Source organism: Panthera onca, chromosome F1 (genome assembly GCF_046562875.1).
Source record: "Panthera onca isolate mPanOnc1 chromosome F1, mPanOnc1 haplotype 2, whole genome shotgun sequence".
NCBI lineage: Eukaryota > Metazoa > Chordata > Mammalia > Carnivora > Felidae > Panthera > Panthera onca.
The window spans coordinates 47,524,585-47,550,264 of NC_138355.1; the positions used below are offsets into that span (position 1 = coordinate 47,524,585).

At 36.4% G+C, this 25,680-nt stretch overlaps 1 protein-coding gene across 1 annotated transcript in view; it reads right to left on the reverse strand.

Annotated features, from left to right (window-relative positions):
* Positions 1-25,680, reverse strand: part of LOC132685821 (complement receptor type 1) — a 150,599-nt gene that overhangs the window by 45,079 nt on the left and 79,840 nt on the right. Inside the window, 12 exon segments of the mRNA XM_081791836.1 lie at positions 148-330; positions 3,858-4,031; positions 4,738-4,914; positions 5,615-5,788; positions 7,667-7,876; positions 8,318-8,500; positions 10,368-10,538; positions 13,050-13,232; positions 13,340-13,522; positions 14,578-14,754; positions 16,159-16,332; positions 18,161-18,343. Of these exon segments, the coding sequence (XP_081647962.1) occupies positions 148-330; positions 3,858-4,031; positions 4,738-4,914; positions 5,615-5,788; positions 7,667-7,876; positions 8,318-8,500; positions 10,368-10,538; positions 13,050-13,232; positions 13,340-13,522; positions 14,578-14,754; positions 16,159-16,332; positions 18,161-18,343 (2,172 nt within the window).

The window sequence follows — 25,680 nt, forward strand, 5'->3', positions numbered from 1 at the left end:
TATTTCTTCACATATTAATATTTGGTAGTCAAACATTTGATAGAATGATTGTGGTTAATCCATGAATATTCTGTTAATAAAGCAAAACAAACACCTTTCTCATTATAGTGATTTTCCCAGGATCCAGGTGAATATTAAGATATTTACCCAAGCACTTTGGCGGTTCTGACCACTGTCCATATCTGCATGTGATGACCTTGTTTCCCTCAAGCACATACAAGGACTGGCACTGGTACTCAACAGATGACCCTGGAGCATATTCTGATGTTGGGAATGTGGTCATGTCTCCATTGTCAATAGCCGGAGGGGGCCCACATTTTTCTTTAGGGTCTAAAAAAGAATATTATTTGATTTATTGAACATCCAAAGAAAAACAGGGTAAAGTAAAGCAAATAAAAATATAGCACAATATACAACATCAAGACTGGTGATTTCTGCTGACAGAAATGATTCGTTGGAGAAATTCTAATCACTGAAACTGAGAAGAACACTTTTAAGCACTTCCTTTTATCCCACATGAAAGCACACACAAAGCATTAACAAATTGTCTGCTTTGTAGTATTCTGGTATTAAAAAACATTTTCCCTAGTGAATAAATGCCAGACAGATGGAGAGCTAATATACACAAAGAAATTTTCTCATTAGTTACAACATATTGTAGTGTCTATTCGATCTCAAGTCACTGTGTATTGACTTTCATTGTTATTACAAAAGAAACATCAGCTTTAATTAAGTCAAAGAATTACAAATTTGTATAATGTGAAAGGGAATTGTTGGCCTCCTATTCTGGACAAGGTGAGGTAGAAACATTTCTGCTAATCCCTTTGCTAAGTAAAACTAAAAACCCTGAACGTATCATAAAAAACAATAAAAGGGATTATGGAAGATGCAGAGTAGATATCGATCTCATCAGAGACCTTGGGATTCAAGGAATTACACTGTAGTTAGTGAGTTTGGGTTTTCATTGTCTCTTCTATGGATCCTGGACTGAGCACTGAAGAAGACTGGAACCCAGAAACAATATCAAGTTCATGGAAAAAAAAAAAAAATTCCAAGAATTGCCTGCTCTCTTTAGCCAAAGGCCCAGGAAAGGAGTATTCTAACAAGACAGAAGTATTTTTTACAGTATTCGAATAACTCCGAAAAAACATCATCAAGAAACCATGACCATTCCTCTCCACGTGTTGCTCAGAGATCAACAGTGATCAACACAGGCCAAGTGAGGTGCCCAGACTTCTATCCACACTCAGGGAACAAGACGCCTCTCCACTTTCCATGGTGTCAGTGGAGGCCAAGTGGGAAGTCTGGACTTGCACTCTGGCAGTTTTGGAGGCCTGATAAATAAGGGATGTCAATAAAATCCGGAGCCTTAAAGCATAATATCCAAAATGTCTAGAATACAACTGAAAATCATTCATTATAGGGGTGCCTGGGTGGCTCAGTGGGTTGAGCATCCAACTCTTGATTTGCGCACAGGTCACGATCTCACGGTTCCTGAGTTTGAGCCCTGTGTTGGGCTCTGTGCTGGCAGAGAGGAGCCTGCTTGGGATTCTCTCTCCCTCTCTCTGCCCCTCCCCTGCTCACACACTGGAATGAGTGCTCACTTTCCTAAAATAAATACACCTTTAAAAAAAGAGAGAAAAACATCACTCATTATGCCAAAGACCAGGAAAACCCCAAAAGAGAAAAGATAATCAACACATGGCAACACTGAGATGACACAGAGAATGGAATTATTTAGTGATGGTTTTTCAAAATCCAATGGGAATTATAACACAGAAAAAGAGAATAATGGATTTTTAAAAATCCTCACTGGATGGGCTCTATCATGGATTACACATGACAGAAGGATAAATAAACTCGAATATAGAATACAGACTACTCACTTTGAAAACAAACAAAAGTGGACAGGGCTTCAGGGACCAGTAAGAGTATAGCAAAAGACTGGACAACCAGAAAGGGAAAAGAAAGGGTTAGAGATGAAAACAAACAAACAAACAAACAAACAAACAAAGAAAAAACCCTCAAACAATAATGGCTGAAAATCTCCCATGTTGGGCACAAGGCATAAACATTCATACTGAAAAAGCCAAACAGGATAATCCCAAAGAAATTCAAGCCAAGATACATCATAATCAAACTGAGGGAAACTAAAGAAAAGGAAAAATCTCAAAAGCAGCTACACAGAAATTAGGCAAACCTCTAAGGGAAAAAGGGTTCAAGTGTCCGTGGGGTTCTCATCTGTGTCCATGGATCCAGAGAGAAGTGACAACGTTTCTCAAGTGCTAGAAGAAAAGAAACTGTCATCTCTGAATGCCACATCCAGTGACGCCACCCTTAGGATACAAGGGAGAAATAAAGACGTTCTGAGACAATGGAAAAGGGGGGAAATATCTCCAGCAGATCTACCTTTAAAGAATTGCTAAAGGAATTCTTCAAATAGCACCGAAAAGATAACAGAAGGAGGACTGAGACTTCATGCAGGAAGAAAGAACAAGGCAACTGAGAAAAATAAGGGTAAATATAATAGACTCTTTTTCCTAAGGAGTTTGTTATATTGGATGTTTGGGCAACATTGTATCATTTCCTATAGTGCTCAACATATGTAGAAGAAACAGTTAACATTTATCCCCCCCCCCCCCCCACCAAAAGGTATTTATGTTTAAAATGCGGGAGGGTAAGAGGTGCCTGAGGGTTTTAGTCACTTAAGCACCTGACTCTTGATCTCAGCTCAAGTCTTGATCTCAGGGTGGCGAGTTCAAGCCCCGCAATGTGTTCCACGCTGGCTGTGCAGCCTACTTAAAAAAAGAAAACAAAAAAGTAAAATAAAATAAAATGTGGGGAGGATAAATGGACCTAAATGGAAGTAAGGTTTCCACTTCACTTGAAGTGGTAAAATGTCAATTCCGGGAGGAGTGATAAGCTATCTATGTACATCTTAATATTAGGGCAACCACTAATGAAACTATACATTGAGATATGCCCCCAAACAATATAGAGGTGTCAAAATAATATTATTTTAAGATGTTTCAAAAATCTACAGTGATGAGAAGAAGGAAATGGAAGTTAGAAACAGGAAACACAAAACAAACAGTAAAATGCCTGACACAGCCCCTAATCTATCAAAAACTACTTTAAGTGTAAGTGGTTTAAATACTTCAGTGAAAAGACTGAAATGGCAGAGCGCACACGTAAACAAGAACCGACCGTCTGGCGTCTAAAGAAACTCGCTTTAAACGTGAAAACATAGGTGGGATCAAAGTAAAAGACTGGAAAATATATATGCCAGGCGAAAGTGAATTTGAAAACAAGTGGCTATAATATCGCCTTTGTTGGCTTCCCTCTTTCGTAAACTCTAAATGCTGGAGTGTCCTATGATCGAGTTCTCAGACTTTTTCTTCAGTATACACTAATTCCTGGGTTGAGCCCAACTAGTAACCTTCCTTTAAATATAATCCACACGCTGAAGAAGCCCAAATTTGTATCAAATTCTGGGATCACGCCCCAGCTGCGGATTCCATGTCTCCAAGTGGAATTTCATAGAGCTGTCAAATGTCCTCAATGTATCTTTAATACATTTATTCCTCAGGAAATAACCGAGTGTCGTAATGCTTAACACAGAGAGAATTTTCCATGATTCCAGCTGTCCTAATCTGGTCAAATCTTTCATAAAATAAATACATCCACAAAAAGTCCACTGAAAGAAAAAACTGGATTTTAAGCACCATCACTTTATTAGAGATTAAAAAATGAACCAAAATAACTACTTCATTATATATTTATATTAACATATTTAGTCCCTGAAATTATCTCTTAATATTTAACGAGAATATTTTAAGGGAAATAAAACACTTTACCTACGCACTGAGGTGGTTGTGTCCAGTTCCCATTTGAACATGTCACTTCTCTGCCCCCAACCAGGTAAAAAGGTATGATGCATTCATAACGTGCCCTCTGACCAGGTAGATACTTAGACATCTCATCCAGTAGAATAGCATTTTTCACTCTGGGTGGATTCCCACAGGAAATATCTGAATAGAAAGAAAAAAAGTCGCATCTCTAACATAATGGTCATTTTGAATAGCAAATCAACGCATGGGATTCCAAATAGATCTCTAAGAGGATTTTAAATCAACAGTTAATCTGTCATGAAAGGCTGCTAATTTTAAGAAATTTACATATAAGATTGAAGAAAAGGAGATAAAGCAATATCTTTTATTTTATAAGACTTGGCAAAATAACAGAAAAATAAATGTATAATTGACAAAAACAGCCTTCAATGATTCTTTTTTGCAAACGCTTCAGGACATTTCAATGCATAATGTATAATTCACCAGTGAGATTCAGGTGGACGTAAACGTAACAGGCTATAGGTACGGCTCCTAGACTGGAGTATACACTGAATCCCTTGGGAATTGTTAAGACACTTTCAGGGTTGCAGCCCCAGAGTTTTTGCCACCACAGGTCTGAGCAAGCCTGTGAATTCACATTTGCGTTTCTAACCATTTCCCAGAAGATGCTGATTCTGTTCTTCCAGAGACCACAGTTTGAGAACCACTGGGCTTTCAGATTGACCGCTGAGTACACAATTATATCCCTTTATGTTAAAACATAAACTTCTTCGACCTGGCCTCAAAGAATAACCCATGTCCATTTCATAAGTGCTCTTAGAAGGAATTGCATATTATATTAGTGAAGACATTTTGACAAATAGGTTTCAAAATTTCATTGAAGTACCTCTGCACATTGGCTTTCCTATCCATTGGCTGTTAATACACTGGATAGTATTTGGTCCATCCAAAAGGTAATTATGTGGACATTTATAAGTCACTTTTTCTCCTGACCTATAGAACGTCTTCTTCGGGCCTATGGGTGTGGCATTACCGAAGTCGGGTAAGCTAAAACAATCCGTGTCTGAAAGAAAAAGAATATGTACTTGTTCAGTAAATATTTTAAAGTACATAATGACTAATAACTATAATGTAGAATAATAGGTACACATCGAACCAATGAATACCTTGCAAAATTTTTCTTGTACCTTGAAAAAATATGTTAGAAGTCTTGCTTAATTATATTGAGTAGTCCTGTGTTTATTAAAGTATAACATGGGGATGATGACATCGTAAGCCTGAAGAGATATGGATACATGTAATGCTTGAGATCACACTTCTTGCATTCAAATTCTTTCTTGCCCATACAAGCCATCTACCTTATTTGTATTTTCACCTCTATCAAAATCTGTTACCCTTATTCATGTCAAATATCTCAGAAAACTATACGTACAATGAGATAACTGACAAACTAACAGTAAATTGAATAATGATGGGATTGATGAGCAGGGACCAGCTGTGACACAGGAACAGAGATGAGAAGTCTGAGGATGTGTATCACAGGAGGTCTAATGTGCACACACGGTGACATGAAAGTGAAATAATTTGGCTCATGCTGTCACACTTTTATTATTACTACGGCTATTAATTCTCTACTAAAATCCACAGCTTCCCAGAGATACCTTGTTAAATTATGGAATTACTGCCTAGTTTCATATTTGTACCATTTATGCTCTGAATTAAGAATATTTATCAATCGTAGAGTAAAATTAAATACACTATACTTTTGCACTCTGGTGGATGGGACCATTTTCCTCCTATACATCTTATGAATGCAGGTCCATTAATCTCAAAACCTTTGGTGCATTTGTATGTTACTTCTTCCCCATATTGGTAACTGTCTGATACGTGAGATAGAATACCATGTGGAATCAAGGGTGGTGGCTCACAAGAAAGTCCTAAAAAAAGAAAGAGACAAAGAAAGAATGACTCCATGTTTTACTAAAACTGAAACTTAATTTTATGCATTGGTTGACAAATTTGGCAGTTTATTTGAAAAAAATAACACAGGATCTGCAATTATATCACGGAGATGGTGTGCAAATGCTTCCCAAAACCATCATTCTGATGTATCCAGTTGACAACCTGAGTAGGAATTTGAAACTAAACATGTCAGTACATTATCAGCCATAGCGACTTCTTTCTAGATTGGTTTCCTGAGGCAAGGGAAACAAAAGCAAAAATAAAGTATTGGGATTACATCAAAATAAAACACTCGTGTACAGTGAAGGGAACAATCAACAAAATTAAAGACAAGCTACAGAAAGGGAGAAGATATTTGTGAATGATGTACCTGATAAAGCGTTAGTAACCAAAATATATAAAGACCTTATAAGACTCAACACCCCCAAACCGTAACCCAGTTAAAAATGGGCAGAAGGCAAGAACAGACATAGATCCAAAGAAGACATACAGACAGCCAACAGACACATAAAGAGATGCTCAACATCACTGATCATCAGGGAGATGCAATTCAAAACTACAACGGGATATCACCTCACACCTGTCAGATAGGCTAAAATCAACACACAAGAAACAACAGGTGTTGGCAAAGATGTGGAGAAAGGGAAACCCTCCTGCAGTCTTGGTGTGGGAATGCAAACTTGTGCAGCCACTCTGGAAAACAGGGTGAAGATTCCTCAAAAAGTTAAACGTAGAACTACCCTATGATCCAGCAATTGCACTACTAGATATTTACCCAAAGAATACAAAAATACTACTTCAAAGGGACTCATGTGCCTTGATGTTTATAGCAGCATTATTTCCAATAGCCCAGATATGGAAGCAGCCCAAGTGTCCACTGATAGATGAATGAATAAAGAAGAGGGGGTACAAATACACAACGGAATATTACTCAGTCACAAAAGAAAGAAATCTTGCCATTTGCAATGACACAGACGGAGCTACAGAATATAATGCTAAGCGAAATGAGTCAGAGAAAGATAAATAACATATGATTTCACTTATATGTGGCAGTTAAGAAACAAAACAAATGAGCAAAGGGGGGTGGTGGGGGGAAGAGGGAGAGAGGCAAACCGAGAAACAGACTCTTAATTATAGAGAACAATGTGACGGTTACCAGAAGGGAGGTGGGTGGGAGGATGGGTTTAGCAGGTGATGGGGATTAAGGAGGGCACTTGTGATGAGCACCGAGTGTTGTATGGAAGTGTTGAATCACCATATCCTACAACTGAAACTAATATTACACTGCATGTTATCTACCTGGAATTTAAACTAAAACTTAAATAATAAAAATAAAAAAATAAAAATGTCAATATATTTATGAAAGACACTATCAGTGTTTCTCAAACTAATAGTGAATAATAAAAAGAAGAGCATTGAGAATTAATCATCTTATGTACCATGTGTTGTAAGAACTCCCATGACATTATAGGAAAAACAAAAGAAATTTATAAAAACTCATGGCAAAACAATCAGTACAAGTTCCATATATAAATGGGTAGGAATATGAATAGGCGGTATGTATACGGACAGAGAGGTTTAGTTGTACTACACATCTAGTTTTCATTAAACAATTGCCAGAATTCAAAGTGAGTCTGTAATGAGTCAATGAAATTACCACAAAGAGGATAGATTTGACTGTGCAAAAATTGCTGGTAAGGTACATAAATATATAAATGATTTTAGATATTTAGCTATAAATGAGTTTGTATATTTAGAAATCTAAAGGATTCTTTCTCACAAATTTGACGACAATTGATTATGCTTAATGGATTATATCGAAAATAGAATTGTGGTGTGCATACTGTCCTCACCTACACACCGAGGTGGAGAACTCCATTTTCCCATGTGGCACGTTATCTCATCTTTTCCAGATATCCTGAAACCATCCTCGCAAGTGTAATTTAATTTGGTGCCATGTACATAAACCTCAGGTTTCAATGTTTCGTCCATCTCTTCTGAAAATTGAGACGATTTAATGGTTCCATGTTCTATCTGAGGTGGTTGAGGACATGGGCTTTTTTCTGTATAAAGAACAGAGATCAATATTTAAATTGAAAAATGTAATCAAATACTAGTTGAGGTTGCAAAATAAGGATAATCTGAAAAATTAAATTACTGAAAAACTAAAAAACATCTGAAATTTGCAAGCTTATGTCTCCATCAAATCTACAGTAGTATCTGCTTGTTCACTCTGCCCCACATTCTTGTCCTGTTCATCATGAGTGAAATAGGCACAAACAAATTTTCTATGGTATTTACACAGTAACCCAAAGTTTTTGTCGTTTCTTTCATAGAAGTGAAAGAATGCCGATTGATTTGTATACTTAGATTGCAATTTACTGTTTCAAGATAAAGTGAAATAGATAGACAGAAAGGCCCTTATCTTGTTCATTTACACAAAGCACAGGGGAGTATTAACCTCATTTGAAAGAATGTTACAAAGCAAGTTATGCATTACTGACCAACGCAGTGTGGTATTGACTGCCATCTTCCATCCTTGCACACGATTTCCTCTGCATCCTGAATTATATAATTGTCTTGACAGACAACAGATACTTTTTCTCCATCCTGATAATTTACCGTCGTTGCCATATTGTGAGCATTGGGAATCTGAGGTGGAGGTGGGCATGACTGCATTTGTACTTCTACAAATATGAAAATTAGATTTCGTGATGAAAATCACAAGTTAAAAATACTAAAGAGAAAGCCCAATAATAATGTATCATAAACGATCAAATAATAAGGTTATGCTTAAATATGTGATCCTCTTCAGCCTGTAGAGCGCTTTAATACATCACACGTGGTCTTAATGGTAGTATCTTCCTTTTATTCCTTCTGTGATAAACCGTGCATAATCTATGTAAAACTTCTTTTAATTATTTCTAACCATTACGATGTACTAACTGAATCATCCACTCAGTAACAGGCACTAAGTAAATACTGATATTAGGATCTTTTTACAGCTATCTATAATCAAATGTATTGTGATTGCATTAAAACCCTTATAAGATGTGGAATGGAAAATAATTAGCCACAAGAAGGATTACACGTAATCAATTATATGATACAGGTTCCTGGCCAAGACATGAATTAGATATGGTCACTAGTGATTAACAGTGTGTCGTTTGAAGTTCAAAACTCTCTGGAGATACTGTTGACTAGGTTGCCGACACTGTTTAGAGATACACAGATGATGAAATGCACCCTGTTTAACGGATTAGACAGCCTGACTTTACTTCTATGACCAGCAAGGTATACAAGATTCCCTTGCAAACTTGAGTTTGAGCTCCCATAAAGCAGAGATACCTCACATGTATCGTGGCGGTTCATAACCTGGAGACAAAGATGTCCTGTTCCACTGAGGGAAGACTCTGGACGGCTAACCCTGGAGGCTTTTGGACCTCTCTATGATACCTACGTTTTGCTTTCTCCTGCCATGCGTTTATTTCATTAAAGACCTTATGTGACTGTACTTTGGGAAGTCTCCTGAGTCCTTCCAATTATCTGACACTTTGTATTCAATTCAGAGAAATTGTTGACGGAATAGAATTCATTCATGCTGACTAATATGGTCATATTTTCTATCTTTAGACAGATGCAGGGGTATTTTATATTTAATCAAAAGTTTTTTTCTTATTTCTGTTTTCATTATCTTGGCATATTTTTTCAATGTATTCTCAAGGATTTATTCTCTTCTATATCTGCTTGTTTAAGCATTTTTGTCCTAATAATCTTAATTTCTACTTCCTCTTGATACATTTTACCAGAGGTTGGTCTGGCAACTAAATCTCTGGCAGGTGCCATGTCTGCACTTTCCCTCTACCTTGATGGCACCAGTGGGTGCACTCCAGCCCAGGGCTCTCCTGTGGCTTCATCAAAGCCGGCGAGCGGGCCCCAGCCCTGCATTCTGCTGCCTCGCTAAAGCTGGCCAGCATGCTCAGCCCACAGAGGGCACACTCCTTGATCCCCAGGCTCTAGTGGCCAGAGGGGCTTGCATTTCTGGGGCCTGCAACGCACTACAACAATCCGAGAGATAACTCTTCGTGGGCCACTACCTCCAGGGCACCACAAAGCAGCCTGAAACACAGCCCAGACTTTCTGGGGAAAAAGCCTAATTATCTGTCTTAGACCGGTAGCCTGAGGGGTGGACTTGAGATTTGCCGCACATCTGGGGGCCACCGAGGTGCTCTCAGGGAACGTGGACCAGGGGATGCCATCTTTGTGCTCTCCTCAGCCTCAAAGAAAACCAAATCACTATTTCTTAAAGATACCTGACCGGGTGTTAATCTGAGGCCATCAAGTTTCTGGGTGGGTTGTTTTATAGGGGACTGAAGCACTGATGCACTTAATATCTAGAAATGATGTTGTGGTTAGTTTCTAAATTCCCTTCCGGCTTCAAAGTTATTTGTAATAATAAATAGCTAAACATGTTTAAAAGATGCCCAAATACTGCTTTGGCAAGTTCGGAAGAAATAGAATAAGATTTTGAAAGTACTATAAACAAGAGCTTACCTGTGCAGTTTAGTTCAGGATCCCATCTTCCATTTATGCATGTTGAGTGTTTCTGTTCTGATTTTCCTCTACATTTGTAACTTATGTTCTCATTATGATCAAATTCGGTCTTAAATGGATTTACGTCACGTATAGTTAAGCTGTGTTTACACTTCCGAAGTTCATCTGTTGCTAGAAATGAAAATATTGCCTTGAAAAGACTACTTATAAGAATCAAAGCAGGGGCGCCTGGGTGGCGCAGTCGGTTAAGCGTCCGACTTCAGCCAGGTCACGATCTTGCGGTCTGTGAGTTCGAGCCCCGCGTCAGGCTCTGGGCTGATGGCTCGGAGCCTGGAGCCGGTTTCCGATTCTGTGTCTCCCTCTCTCTTGCCCCTCCCCCGTTGTTGCTCTGTCTCTCTCTGTCCCAAAAATAAATAAAAAACTTGAAAAAGAAAAAAAGATTTAAAAAAAAAAAGAATCAAAGCAGTTAATGCAGAACAATAGCTTAGACTCAATAGTATATCGAAATTAGAATTTATGCCCGTAAGTCCCACCAACCAAGTTATTCCTGATCATATTGCATGTGATGGGCTATTTATTATGTCTGAACATAAGTCCTGTGTCCAGGCTTTGAAATTTCAGAGAAAATGTCTGCCATAAATACAACCTGCACTTTGGGGATTAGAACAGCATTAAGAGGCTAACTTTTTTGGATGATTTACACACTGAACAGTCATCACCTGGTTAAATTTGGTCTCCTATTTATCTGTGGAAATAGAATATATGAAGCTGCTAGTTTAAATATCGTGTTTCAGAAAAATGAATATATTTTTTCACTTATGGTAATTTAATAAGCACATCTAAAATGTATTACGTAAAATGTGAACACTTAAGCAGATCTTTTGCATGATCACTAAAATGGGACAAATACTTGGATTAAGAAATTGGTGCTTTAAGTCACAACCTGTTTACTGTATATACTCTTCCAATCTTTGAAATACTATTTTGTACATCAGGTCAACCTATAATTCAATAATATTGTAAGAGTCAATTTTGTTGACTCTAATACGAGTATAACAACTTTTTATACAACTACATACTTCAAAAATTCAATGCAGCCCGGAGTACTTTGTCAAGCTGATAAAATATCAATTGATATAGGTCTTTGGATTTTTTAATAAGTGCCCAAAGAAGTAATGATTTTGTAATACAATAAAAAATAATACAAAGGGGAATAATTCAAAACACACTAGAGGCTGAAAATAAATTCTGGTTTTAGGGCTTGTCCTCAGTGTTGAGGAAGAGAAAACAAGGTTTTCTGCAGGTGATAGTAACTCACCCATAGTCAAAAGGAGTGGTAGTGGGTGTTGTCATGGTCCTATGATTGACTGGTTTCTGAAAGAAGTTCCTTGATTCTTACGAGAAAATAAACATTTTGAGAAGAGTGAAAAGCTAGACTAGCTAGAGGTACAAAATCAACACTGAGAGGAGAAAATTGGAGTAAGGTCTATGATAGTTAAAAGTGGATTATGGTAAACTTGAAGATAGGTCGAAGATTAACCTTGGAAAGGCAAATCTGAGATCTAAAAAGACTAATAAATGAAATAGATGTTTTAGTATAAGAGTGAAAAGTTGAGAGTTTTCATGCCTGTTACAACCTTGGGTTTTCCCCCATATAAAATGAGGGGAAATCGTTTGTGGAGATAGAAGAGGACAAAGATGAAATTTGGTCTTGAAGGACTGGCAATACTTCTCATGGGAATGTGTCTAGCAAAAACGTAAGGATTAAAAAGCAACAAAACCTAATGGTTCATTCAACAAACTCCTATTTCATGTCTGCTGTATGTTCACCAGTCCTTTGTATATTGGGAATACATCGTGAACAAAACAGGTGTCAATCTCTGCTCTCATGGAACATGAGCCTAAGCCCTACCTTCTCCTTGGAACAATTAATGCCTAGACATCTGGTGAATAAGTAAGATTGGACATCCAGGACTCTCTTTGAATGTAGGACCCAAGAAAACTGTAGGAAAGAACTCATTCCAAGGGAAAAAGGAAAAGGGCCCCCAATATTTTCCCAGCTAGTCATCAAAGACTTGGTCATCCAAAGGTCAGGATGATGCACGTACATCAACCAGAGTGAAGTCCAACAATCAAGTTTGTTTCCTGGCCCCACCCTGACTGCCTCCTTTGACTGACTTATACTGAGAACCCAGAGGGTCTGCAGCTCACCCACCCTTTGGCACATCAACTTCTTGCTGCCGCATTTGAAACAGACTGCGAAATGCTTAGAAGCTTTGAGAGAGGCAAGATTCCTATAGGGATGTAGCAAGTGGGCACTTTCTTGACTTTGTCTGTTTTCCAGGGCCTGAAAACAAGAGTGCCGCGTAAAACGAAAATGGGATTTATGCAAATATGCTTCTATTTTCCTGGCGATTAATACTCAGATTCAAATCATATGAATAACTATAAGTAAAATTTAGCTTCACACTTAAAAAGCATGTTAATTTCAGGGACAGAAAGGGTGATCAGACTCTCTTGCTAGTTTATATTTTTCCTTTGTAGATGATAAGCAATCATTATAATTTAAGACCTGACATTTTCAAGCATATATCTAAATGTCAAAACTATGTTTGCAGATACAGTTTGTACAATAAAAATATTACATTTCATTGACCGTCTATTTGAGAAGGGTCTTCTCACCAATGCACTGAGGAAGTTGGGTCCACGATCCACTTATACATGTAATTGATTTCTGTCCAATCATTGTGAATCCTTCTCTGCAATTGAACTCCACTGAATCTCCATGGTGATAGGGAGGGTTAGAAGTCTGAACAGCGTAGCCATAATTAAGTTCGGGTATATCTCCACATGTAGTCTCCACCTCTGTGAAAATTTCAGAAAAATATGTTTACTTATAAAATATAATTTATGTGTTTCTATAAATATAAAAGGTTGGTTTATTTTAAATATGAATATATTTTATACATTACCAATACAAATAGGCAAGTCTGTCCACCGTCCATCAACACACTGAATTTTATTAAAACCCTTCATCAGAAATCTAGGATTGCACACATATTCCACCAAATCGTTGTGTTCGTAGGTTTCTTTCTGTGTTTCTTTAACTTTCCCGTTAAGGAGTTGAGGAGGTGGAGAACACCTTTTTGTTTGCTCTACAGGAGAAATAATGTGTAAATAATGATCAAATTACCTATTTCACAACTTAAAAAACAATAAAATGGAGAGTTTTTTCTTTAATTTATATTATTTATAATGTACTTTATTATAGCCTTCTTAAGCAATGAAAAACAAATAGTGCTTAAACAAGAAACATGTTTCCCAGTTCTTTTTTCAAAATTATTATTTTAGAAAGAGAGATAGAGGATAAGAAGGGAGAGGAGAAAGAGACAGAGTGAGAATCTTAAGCAGGCTCTATATGTTCAGCATGGAACCCGACATGGGGCTCGAATCCATGACCCAGGGATCATGACCTGAGCTGAAATCAGGATTCAGATGCTCAACCAACTGAGCCACCCAGGCACCGCAACCCAGTACTGTTAATTACACTGAACTAGTATATTGGAAGTATACTGAAACCCAGAAAACATGTTTAATAATCTAGATATTCTAGAGATGTATGCAAACCAATTAATAAATATGGTCATGTAAATGTTAACAATATTCATATGCCATGGAAAAAGTTTATCAAAACTGTTTGAAAAAAAAGTCATCATTTGAGGCTAGCATTTTATCAACATATTTTAACTTTGGTTAAGACATACATGTGATTGAATGGACTGAATTAACTATACATTACTTGAATATTGTTTAGACACTCGATGAAGGTTGAGGGAAGGCCCATGCCATACCAAGTGTCCAGTATTAACAGTGGAATTGTAGTCAAAAGGAAAAGTAACAAACATTAAGGCATAACACATGTATCTATGGCTATTACCACTACATACATCATACTCTGGTTTCTCTTCAGATCGTGTAAATCTTTGGCCTTTTACCACTACATATTTCAAGAAACAAGTGGAGATTAATTTCTTAAATAAGAAAATCTGAGATATCTACTACCCAACACATGTCCTGGCTTAATGAATTAGATTACAGACACACACACTTGAAGCCAACAGAAAATTAAGCGTGAGAGAAACAAAAACATAAAAATGTTGGTTTCAAAAATCCTATTTCTTGTTGTAGCAATTAGAAGATAAATATTCACCTTTACACGTTGGAAGATTAGGGGACCATCCAAAGTCGTAACACTGAACTGAATCTGGTCCAACTCTTTTAAGTCTTTGTGTGCAGAAAAATTTCAACACATCTCCGACTTTATATTTGTCTTCTTTGGGCTGAGTATTTAAGTTATCTTCTATTTCAGGAATCTTGCATTCTATTTCTATAAAAATGTTCAAATAATTTGGTGAGAATATAAAATTAATCATTGGCAAAGTAAATTTTATATGTGTCGTATAAAAATGAGGTGCTGGGTACTGCTTATACAGAGGAGCCACAGAAAATTTTACATATTAGGTTTTCTACGCCCTCTAAATTCATAGGGGACCCTGAGAAATATTAAGGCATTGAAGAGCAACATATGTACCCTGAAAATGTATTTGGAAGGTCAACTTGCTTACACTGGATCTGATTTTATAACTGACATTTATAAAATAAATGCTATATTATTTTGTACTCCCAAAACAGAAACATATTTTTTCACATTAAAAAAAAAAACCCTGATGCTACATTTTTAAAATTGCACTCAAATAAGATTAGTATTTTGTTTAATGTAAATATAATTGGACAACCAGAACACTAGGAGACATTTCTAACAGTTTCTAAGAAACTATTAAAATAGCTTAATTTATATTGATTATATTATATTAGTACAGAAATCAAACTGAAAAATGAAACAAAATAAGGAACCATGTTCAAAGACAAATAGTTAGGCATATTCTAGGCATCCTGAGTATTTATAACACCCAATTATCTATTCTTATTAAACCTTTATACTATTAAGAAATTACTGATTATTCTGATTCAATTTACGAATGTGTAAAATTATCCCTTCAAATTTGTCAAGTTTGTGACATTCGTGACATTCCCAAATAAAAATAAGCTAAATTCCTAAAATAAAGAGCTTCTCTCAGGGTCTGCAGAAATTAACACTCAAGGCAGAAGGTGTAAAAGCAGAAACTCAGGAGCAAAATAGCTGAGGAAATTGTAAGAAACTACAATTTTGGTTTTCTTATAGCATACACTCAAAGAACCCAGTTTTAAATAATATGATAGCTTGCATTTAGAATAACAAAAAAAATTATTCTTTGTTTATAAACCTATCATGTATATATGGCCCATAGGAAACACTGTGTTAAAGAGAGATAATGGTCCTTGGGCTTTCAAACACCCTCTTCTCCCAGGTTACAGTAAATCAGAAGAAGACACCTTGATTTTAATCATGACTTCTTAAAACTTAATTAATTATTTTTAGATGATTATTTGTTTTTGAGAGAGAGAGACAGACAGAGTGTGAGTAAGAGGGGTGGCGAGAGAGAGTGAAACACAGAATCGGAAGCAGGCTTCAGGCTCTGAACTGTCAGCATAGAGCCCCACATGGGGCTTACACCTGAGAACTGTGAGATCAGGACCTGAGCCAAAGTCTGAGGTTCAACCCACTGAGCGACCCAGATGCCCCCAAAATGACTTTAAATAATGCAAATTTGTTCAAATTGGGATATCTTAAACATGTTTTGTTAATTTTGTTAGTCCTGAAAAAAAAAATACCTGGAAAAATGGTACTTACCATAACATATTGGTTTATGAGACCAACCATCGTTACCACACAGTATTGAACCTGCGCGCCCATCTTGGCTTTCGTATCCATCGTGGCATTCATAGTCCAACTTGTCATTGAGTTTAAACCACGTGACATTGCTTTTGGCTTTGGCATTCTCAAATGCTGGCATGTCACAGGATTCTAATGCATAACAGAATTGAAGATTTCAATTCTAATATTATTTAATGGACGATGTAATTAAGTCTCATCCCAAGGAGGTAAAAAAAACCTTTATCAATTAGCTTGTGCTAGTAAATTCAGTATCATATTAAATTAAGAATACCAGTGATAAATCATTGTCTTCAGAGTTACTCGAAATGAAAAAATATGTTTCAACACAGCATTTTCCTTATCACTTAAACACTCTGAAAAAATTTTTCTACGAACACTTTTCTCAATCAGTTATACTTATGTGTTTATGCCATGCTTGTAATCAAATAGGCCATTACAGGTGCATCATATTTTAACTAGCAGAGAGGAATAGGATTTGGTGAACTAAGATGCCACATTCACTAGCAAGGTGACAAATATTCCAGACAAAACTGGATCAGTTGAATACGATTGGTTTTCAAAAATGCAAGTAAATTTTTAAACATTCTATAAAACTCTACTTTAAAACATCATAATTTCTAAAGCTCACATGCTGATTTTCTTCCCCAAATATCTTCCTAATGGCTGTTCATTTTTCTAAACTTACCAAGATTGAATGGAGAGATAACTATTTTTATTATTAGTTATAAGACAGTAAAATGTTAAAAGTTTTAATTTTTGCTACAGTGTGTTCATAAAGATTAGGTAATTCATCTCAAATTTTATGCTGTGTTACAGAGCCAGCTACCTTAAAGCTTTAAAAAACAAAGCAAAACTATACTAGTGAAGAGAGACAGTGTGTTTCTCTTCCATAGTAAGTATTACAATGGATAACTAACTAACATTCAGTATAAAATGACTTTATATGGGAGCCACTTTTATCATTTTTTTTTTTTGTGGCTAGTGCCCATAGTAAGCATGGACATTGAAAAAAATAAGGAAATGAAAACAGTACAAATGGATAATCAAATATCCACTTCCTTTAAAGTGAATATGTAAATATCGGTTCAAAACTATCAGTGTGTAGCTTTGGAGTATAAGATAAACTGAGGAAACTGTTCATAGAAATCTTCATAAACATCCAGGGACAGGGAAATGTTTCAACACAGCTGTATTTGGCACCATCTAGCAGTATTCCTTCTCCACTAACTAGATGTTTATGAACATTTTCTAAAGGAGAGGATTTTTAAAGTGGGCTACCCTGGAATGTCAACCATAAAACTCCATACTTTAATTAAAATTCTGCACTATGGACCCACATCTTCACTTACAAACATTACTTTCATGTCTAGAAACAAAGATTCTGTCATCAAAGTCTGATCACCTAAAAGCAATAATAGGCACAAATATATTTTGCCAGCCAAAAATAAGTGAGTTTCCAGGAGAATACACATAAGGCTCCCTAACTCGTTTCCAAACCACAGGATATTTTAAAGTGGAAAATAACAGGGGCGCCTGGGTGGTTCAGTCGGTTGAGCGGCCGACTTCAGCTCAGGTCATGATCTCATTGTCCATGAGTTCGAGCCCCGCGTCGGGCTCTGTGCTGACCGCTCAGAGCCTGGAGCCTGTTTTGGATTTTGTGTCTCCCTCTCTTTCTGCCCCTCCCCTGTTCATGCTCTGTCTCTCTCTGTCTCAAAAATAAATAAACGTTAAAAAAATTTTTTTTTAAAATAAAGTGGAAAATAACGTAAACTGAATGATGTCCTGCTACTACACTGTATAAGTGATTACTCTTAAAGGCAAAAAATTACATCTGTTTTCATTTATCTTTTCAAATGGGAATCATGTCAACCCCTCCCCCCAGAAAAGAATTAACTTAGAGTAAACTTTTGTTCAATAGCCATCAGCATAATGAATAGGAACATAATAAATTACTCACTAATACATGTGGGTTGAGGTGACCATCCACTTTCCAGACATGTAACCTGTCCTGAAGTTTTACCATCTGGTGTTACATATCCTGGTTTACACTGATACTGTGTTTCTTTATTTAAGGAATATGTAGGTTCATATTCAGAAAAAAATCCATTTTCAATTGATATCTCTGATTTTGAACATGTTTCTGAAAGGCAGAAAGTATAAGGAAAAGAGAAGCATATAAATAAACATTTTTATAAAGATTCACTGTAACAACACAAAAATAAGGAGTCATTTACAAATGAAAACCGGGAAAAATCTGAATCATCCAAATTCCTGGGACAGAAAAAGTAAGCGACAAAGATACTAAATCAAAATAGTTCATTAATTTTTTCTCTTTGGAATGAAGCGACATTTAGAATACCCAGAATCCCTTCTAGGAAATTATTATGAATCTGTTTGTCTAATGGATCTGGAATCCTGCAGTGTGTCAGAGGTGTACCGGCAATAGGTCCTTTCCAGGCACTTGTTTTAAATATTGCCAACGCGGGGTCTCCTAAGCAACTCCAGTACTCAATTGGGGTATCTGAGATCAGGTGACGATCTCAGAGAAACTGCCACCATAGCTACCACAACTCTGAGAATCTGCAATGTTTGTCATCATAATTGGGTGCTTAAAACCATATGGATACGTGGAGCTCAATGAGTATGACACAGATCAGCACGTTCCTTCATGTTCTGAGACCAAAATGATGATTCCTCAAATTATGTGTAACGTGACTTGAAACAATAAACAAGACTTCTGTCATTTACAAAGTCTTCACAAAGTTCAGCTTTAGTTTTTAAATAACCCATGGATAAAGAAGAAATCAAAAGAGAAAATATGAGCTATATATTTTTTCATAATTGGTAATTTTATTCCTTCACTTGGGGTGCCTAGTACACTGGAAATGGGATACTAGGAATATTAAACACTCAGGATAAGGAGTAAAGTATATAATCTTATTTATTTATTAAAATTTTTTTTAAGTTTATTTTATTTTTTTTTAACGTTTATTTACTTTTGAGACGGAGAGAAACAGGGCATGAACGGGGGAGGGTCAGAGAGAGAGAGGGAGACACAGAATCTGAAACAGGCTACAGGCTCTGAGCTGTCAGCACAGATCCGACGCGGGGCTCGAACTCACGAGTCGTGAGATCATAACCTGAGCCGAAGTCGGACGCTTAACCGACTGAGCCACCCAGGCGCCCCTTAAGTTTATTTTTGAGAGAGACAGGGAGACAGAGTGTGAGTGGGGGAGAGTCAGAGAGAGGGAGACACAGAATCTGATGCACGTTCCAGGCTCTGGGCTGTCAGCACAGAGACAAATGTGGGACTTGAACTCCCATACCATGAGATCATGACCTGAGCCAAAGTTGGATGCTTAATCACTGAGCAACCCAGATGCCCCTGTAATCTTTTTTTTAAACATTAAATCTTTTGAATTGAGTTATAAGAAAAATATTTTACATGAAAGTTTGTGAGATGATAATAACATAGTCTGAGAGAGAAATTTTACTGTTATATACATATAATAGAAAAGAATACAGAATGAAAATCAATCATCAGAAAAAGAAAAGCAAACAAAACCCAACATACATATAAATTTGAAAAAACATAATAGTGTTAGTGAGATGATGGAATAGGGTGTTTTGTTTACACATTATTTGATTTATTTCTGTTCTAATCTTTAGTATTTCCTCCCTTCTTCTAAATTTGGGCTTAGTTTGCTCTTTTTCTAGTTCCATGAGCTATAAACTTAGGTTGTTTATATACAATCTGCTATGTTAAGCTAAATTTTTTATGTTTATTTATTTTGAGAGAGAGAGAGCACAGACACACACACACACACACACAAGTGCACACGTGCAAGCAAGGAAGAGAGAGTGGGGGAGAGAGAGGGAGAGAGAGAGAGAGGGAGAGAGAGAGAGAGAGAGAGAGAGAGAGAGAGACCCAAGCAGGCTCTGTGCTGTCAGCACAGAGTCCTACTGCGATGCTTGATCTCAAGAAACCAATCATGAGATCTTGATCTGAGTCAAAATCAAGAGTTGAACACATAACTAACTGATGGAGCCACCCAGGCGCCCTGATCTTCTTTGTTAATGTAGACATTTATCATTAAAAATTTCCCTCTTTGCACGGCTTTTGCAACATCTCTGAATTTTGTTACACTGTTTTTGTTTTTATTTGTCTCAAAATATTTTTAAAAATTCTCTTGCTCTTTCCTCTTTGACCCTATTGTTGCTTGAGAGTGTATTTTCTTTCCACCTATTTGTGAATTTTCCCATTCTAGTTTTACCCCATTGTGACTGAAAAAGATAATGCATACAATCTTTCATGTGCAGTAAATGTACTCTTTTACTGTTAGGTGAAAAATTCCATATAGATCTATTAGGTCCAAAAATGTTTATATTGTGGTTCAGTTCTTCAACTTCTTTCTTGCCTTTCTGTGTTGTATTTATTGTTCCAAGGGAGGTATTAAAGTCTCCTAATATTACTGTATTGCTGTCAATTTCTCCTCTTCACATCTGTCCATATTGCTTTATATATTTATGAATTCCAATGTTGGTTCCACGTCTGTTGAAAATTGTTACCATTTTCCTGATGAATGGACTCATTATTATTATATAATGATCTTCTTCATCTCTAGAGACAGTTTTAGATTAAGTCAGTTATTTTTTCTGATAGAAGTATAATCACTCCATCATTCTTTGGTTGCCATTTGCATGAAATATCTTCTTCCATTCCTTCACTTTAGCCTATTGTGTCTTTAAATCTAAAGTGATTTCTTGGTTATTTTATTTTAAATCATTCAGGTACTCATTCCTTTTAATAGGTAAATTTAAATGATGTATATTTAAGGAATTACTGGTAGGTGAACACTTACTATTAACATGTGGCTAATTGTCTTCTGTTTTGCATCTGTTTGTTTCAATTTGCTCCTCTTTTGATGACTTCCTTTGTTATTTGATTATAGTTTACAGTTATTTACTTTGATTCTTATTATGCAGTACATTAGATCTCCAGAATTATTTATAACTGAAGGCTTACACTCTTGGACCAGCATCCACACCCACCACCGGTACAGAACTTCCATTCTACATTCTGCTTCTATGAATTTGATGTTTTCTTTTTTCTTTTTTGATTTCATATAGAAGTTTTATCATGAAGTATTTGCTATCTCTGGATTATTACACTTAACGTATTGTCCTCTAGGTTCAACCATGTTGTTGTGAATATCAAGATTTTCTTCTTTCTCATGGGTGAATAATATTCTAGTGTGTGTGTGTGTGTGTGTATATATATATATATATATATATATATATATATATATATATATATGTATACACCTTCCTTATCCATTCATTTATCAGTGGATCCTAAGCAGGGTCCATTCCAAGCTCCACATGGGACTTGATCTCAAGACCGAGATCATGACCTGAGCTGAATCAAGAGTCTGATGCGTAACCAACTGAGCCACCCAGGAGCCATGTTCCTCAGTCTTGAATGTCCTCCTCCCTGGCATCCTTATTTCCATGACTCCCATCCAACCTTCAAAGCCTACCCAAGATGCCATCGTGACCCTGACAGATTTGGCTCTCTTCATTCCACCTCTTACAAACAAACTCCCCAGCCCAATCCCACTCCAGACTCTCATTCCAACTTGGAATTCTTGTCTCCTCTAAATGATCCTGTAGTCTCTCTTTTGCTTGCCTCCATCACAATGCTTTATATAGTAAAATACAATATGTTGATGAAATACAATAATCATTCCTTTTGTTTTCCTCACTAAATGGCCTTTTGGTAAATGCTAGTCCTAATGCCTGGCACTTAGCAGGCACTTAGCAGTCACTTAAAAAGTGACCATTGGATGGGCAAATAAATGAATGAAAGAATGAATGGATGAATATGAAGCTCTTTTGGAACCTTTCCATTATATCTGCAGATTGCAGGCAACCCATGGGAAGAGCACAGTGGACGGTAACCAATGTAAAAGGTAAGACATGAGAACACATGTGCAGTGATCTCAAAGCTCTACTGCATGAACCCAAGAAACTCTGCTATCTGTAACTCCATTGTACCTCTTGACTACATGTCTTAATTTTGAATTTATGCCATAATTTTGAAGTCAGGAATCATTTTAATTTTGTTCAAAAAGGCTTTTGGGAGCCTTTGAAGGAACAATTCTATAATCACTTTCCTATCTATTACATTTTTGGTCAACATGGTTTGAGAAACTTGGCTCTCTCAGTTAAAATGTCCAAACACATAAAAGTGCTCTTTCAAATATTTTTACCCCTTTCCTTTTGTTCTTTTTTTGTGATTTTTTCCTAAAATATAGCACTTTTTACCTCAATTACATCATCTCTTATTTATGCACCATATTCTGAAACTAAAGTTGTTAAGATATGGGTAAAGTGCACATCAGGTAAGTGAGCACAGGATAGACTGGTTGGGAAAATCTTACATCCTGCATTGGTAGGGGATGGTGTGTGGGGTGAGGGGGGAGGCATAACTGGGATGAAGGAAAAGTGCAAAGGTTGTAGAACAATGAGGGATTGAGCAAAGAAAAGTGGATCAATGTAGACTTTGGCAGAAGCCCTAGCAATCAAAGGCCAAATATGAAGAACCTACTAATTTATGTGTCATTGGGGGACTTAGTTTCAGCTAAGAACAATTTCAGCAATACTTAGTAATTCAGTTCTAGTTTAACATTATATGCAGGCAGGAGAGTAGCATATGGATTCTCTAGATATGTCTACATTAAAAATAAGGCTTGCTGTGGCACACCTCTCCCTCTTGTGACACTACTGGGGCATCTGCTCTGACCCTTCGCATGGCGCTCACTGTCAACTTTCACCCATCAGATCTCCCCTCCCCAGGGCCACCTCACCTTCCAGAGTTCCTTAGTCCCCTTCTTCACCTTCATCATCCATTTCTACCTTTCCTCACTGAAATTGTAATAGAGAACTTTTCAGCTTATAATGATTCACAGTAAACTGCAGTAAATACTATTGGATTTTACTATTCTAAAGTATTTATTCACAGTGTTTGTTATTCCACATAAATTTCAGGTTTGTTGAATCTAGTAATATCAATACATTTCTTTTTTTCTTTTTTAAAAAACATTTTCTTTTTTCTTTTTTTTAAATAGAATTTATTTTTTTAATGTTCATTTATTTATTTTGAGAGAGTGCAAACAGTGGAGGGGGAGAGGGGGAGAGGGGGAGAGGGGGAGAGGGGGAGGGAGGGAGAGGGAGAGAGAGAGAGAGAGAGAGAGAGAGAGAGAATCCCAAGCTGGCTCCCAGTTGTCAGCACAGAGCCTGCTGTGGGGCTCAATGCCACAAACTGTGAGATCATGACCTGAGCTAGAATCAAGAGTCAGATGTCTAACCTACAGAGCCACCCAGGTGCCCCTACTACATTTCAAAGAAGAGAGGATACTGAAGGCAATTGGGCCACTGCACAACTTTAAATCACACCATATAGGTAAACATCACACAACTATTTCTAAAAACTGGAGTTTTCTTGACAGCAGAAGGCGAATTCCTATTTATCATATTGGCATTGAAACACAGAGTTCAGGATTAAACGCCACTGCCTTAAGTTTTCTGGATTACATAAGTATGTATAACATTCATACACATCTTTATAAAATAGTACTTTTAATTAATTTATAAATAATTCTTACGATTGATAATGTCAATTTTTTTTTCCATTTTAGGGTTAACTCTAATATTGGAAACCATCTTGTACTTGAAACAACATACAAAAAAATTGTTTTACTTTGTTTTCTGATAGAAGAGAATCTCTCTAGCTTTGATCTATATTTTACTCCTGAAAGATTATTTTTGGCCCTTGAAACCTCCAGAATTAGGTAACACCCACATCTCATGAAAACTTATTTTAATTTCTCTTTCTGATAATTCATTATTAGTGTTCAGAAATACAGCAGATTTTTGTATATTGATTTTGTATCCTACAACTTTACTGAATTCATTTATTAATTCTAACAGGTTTTGTTGTTGTTGTTGTTGTGGAGTCTTTAGTGTTTTCCCTAAAGAATACATCATATGCACACAGAGCTAATTTTACTTCTTTATTTATTTTTTATTTTTATGTTTTACATTTATTTATTTTTGAGAGACAGAGAGAGACAGAGCACAAGTCGGGGAGGGGCAGAGAGACAATGAGACACAGAATCTGAAGCAGGCTCCAGGCTCTGAGCTGTCAGCACAGCACCCAATGTGGGGCTCGAACCCACGAACCGTGAGATCATGACCTGAGCATAAGTCGGACGCTTAACCGACTGAGCCACCCAGGTGCCTCTTTACTTCTTTGTTTCTTATTTGGATACATTTTATTTCCCTTTTTCAACACTGATGAGAGTGGGTATCTTTGTATTTTTCCTGATCCTTGAGGAAAGCTTTTAGCTTTTCATCAAATGTGATGTTAGTTATGGGCTTCTTATTTATGGTCTTCATTATGTTGATGTACATTTCTTCAATACCTAATTGTTGTCAGTTTTTATCATAAATGGATGTTGAATTGTGTCAAATGCTTTTTGTGTATCTATCTGGATGATTATATGATTTTTTACCTTTAATTTTGTTAATGTGCTATATCATATTACTGATTTAAATCTGTTGAATCACCCTTGAGTCCCATAGATAAACCCAACTTCATCATGGTGTGTGAATCTTTTAATGTGCTATTGAATTCAGTTTGTTAACATTTTGTTGAGCATTTCAATATTTATGTTTATCAGTGATGTCGGGTATAATTTTTTTTGTAGCATCCTTGTCTGGTTTTGGTATTAAAGTTAATCTATTTTTGGAAGTGCTCTCCCTCAAAATTTTGGAGTTTTTAAATAAAAATTGGTATTAAATCTTCTGTTAATTACCAGTGAATACTTCTGGTCCCAGACTTTTCTTTGAGGAGATATATTAAATTAATTATTCAGTGTTGTTACCTGTTACTGGTTTGTTCAGATTTTCCATTTCTTAATGATTTTGTCTTGTCAGTTTTATATTTCCAGGAACTTATCCATTCTCTGTCATCCAATTTGTCAGTGTGTAATCATTTATGGTGGTCTCTTATGAACACTTGCATTTCTGTGATATCAGTTGAATATCTTCAATTTCATTTCTATTTTATTTATGCGATCTCTCTTTTTAATTAATCAGCTTAGGTTTGTCAATTTTGTCTACATTTTGAAAAAGGTAGGTATCTATTTTGTTGACTTTTTGGTCTTTATTTCATATATTTCTGCTCTGATTTCTGTTATTTCCTTCTTTCTGCTAATTTTAGGCTTAGTTTTTTCTTCTTTTCCAAGTTTTTTAATGAAAAAAATTTCATTTTATTTGTTAGACATCACAAGTCAGGGTAGGGAGGGGTAGGAGAGAGAGAATCTGAAACAGTCTCTACCCTCATGTGCGGAGCACTATGTGGGGTACAAGCCCATGATCCTGGATCATCGCCTGAGCAGAAATCAAGAGTTG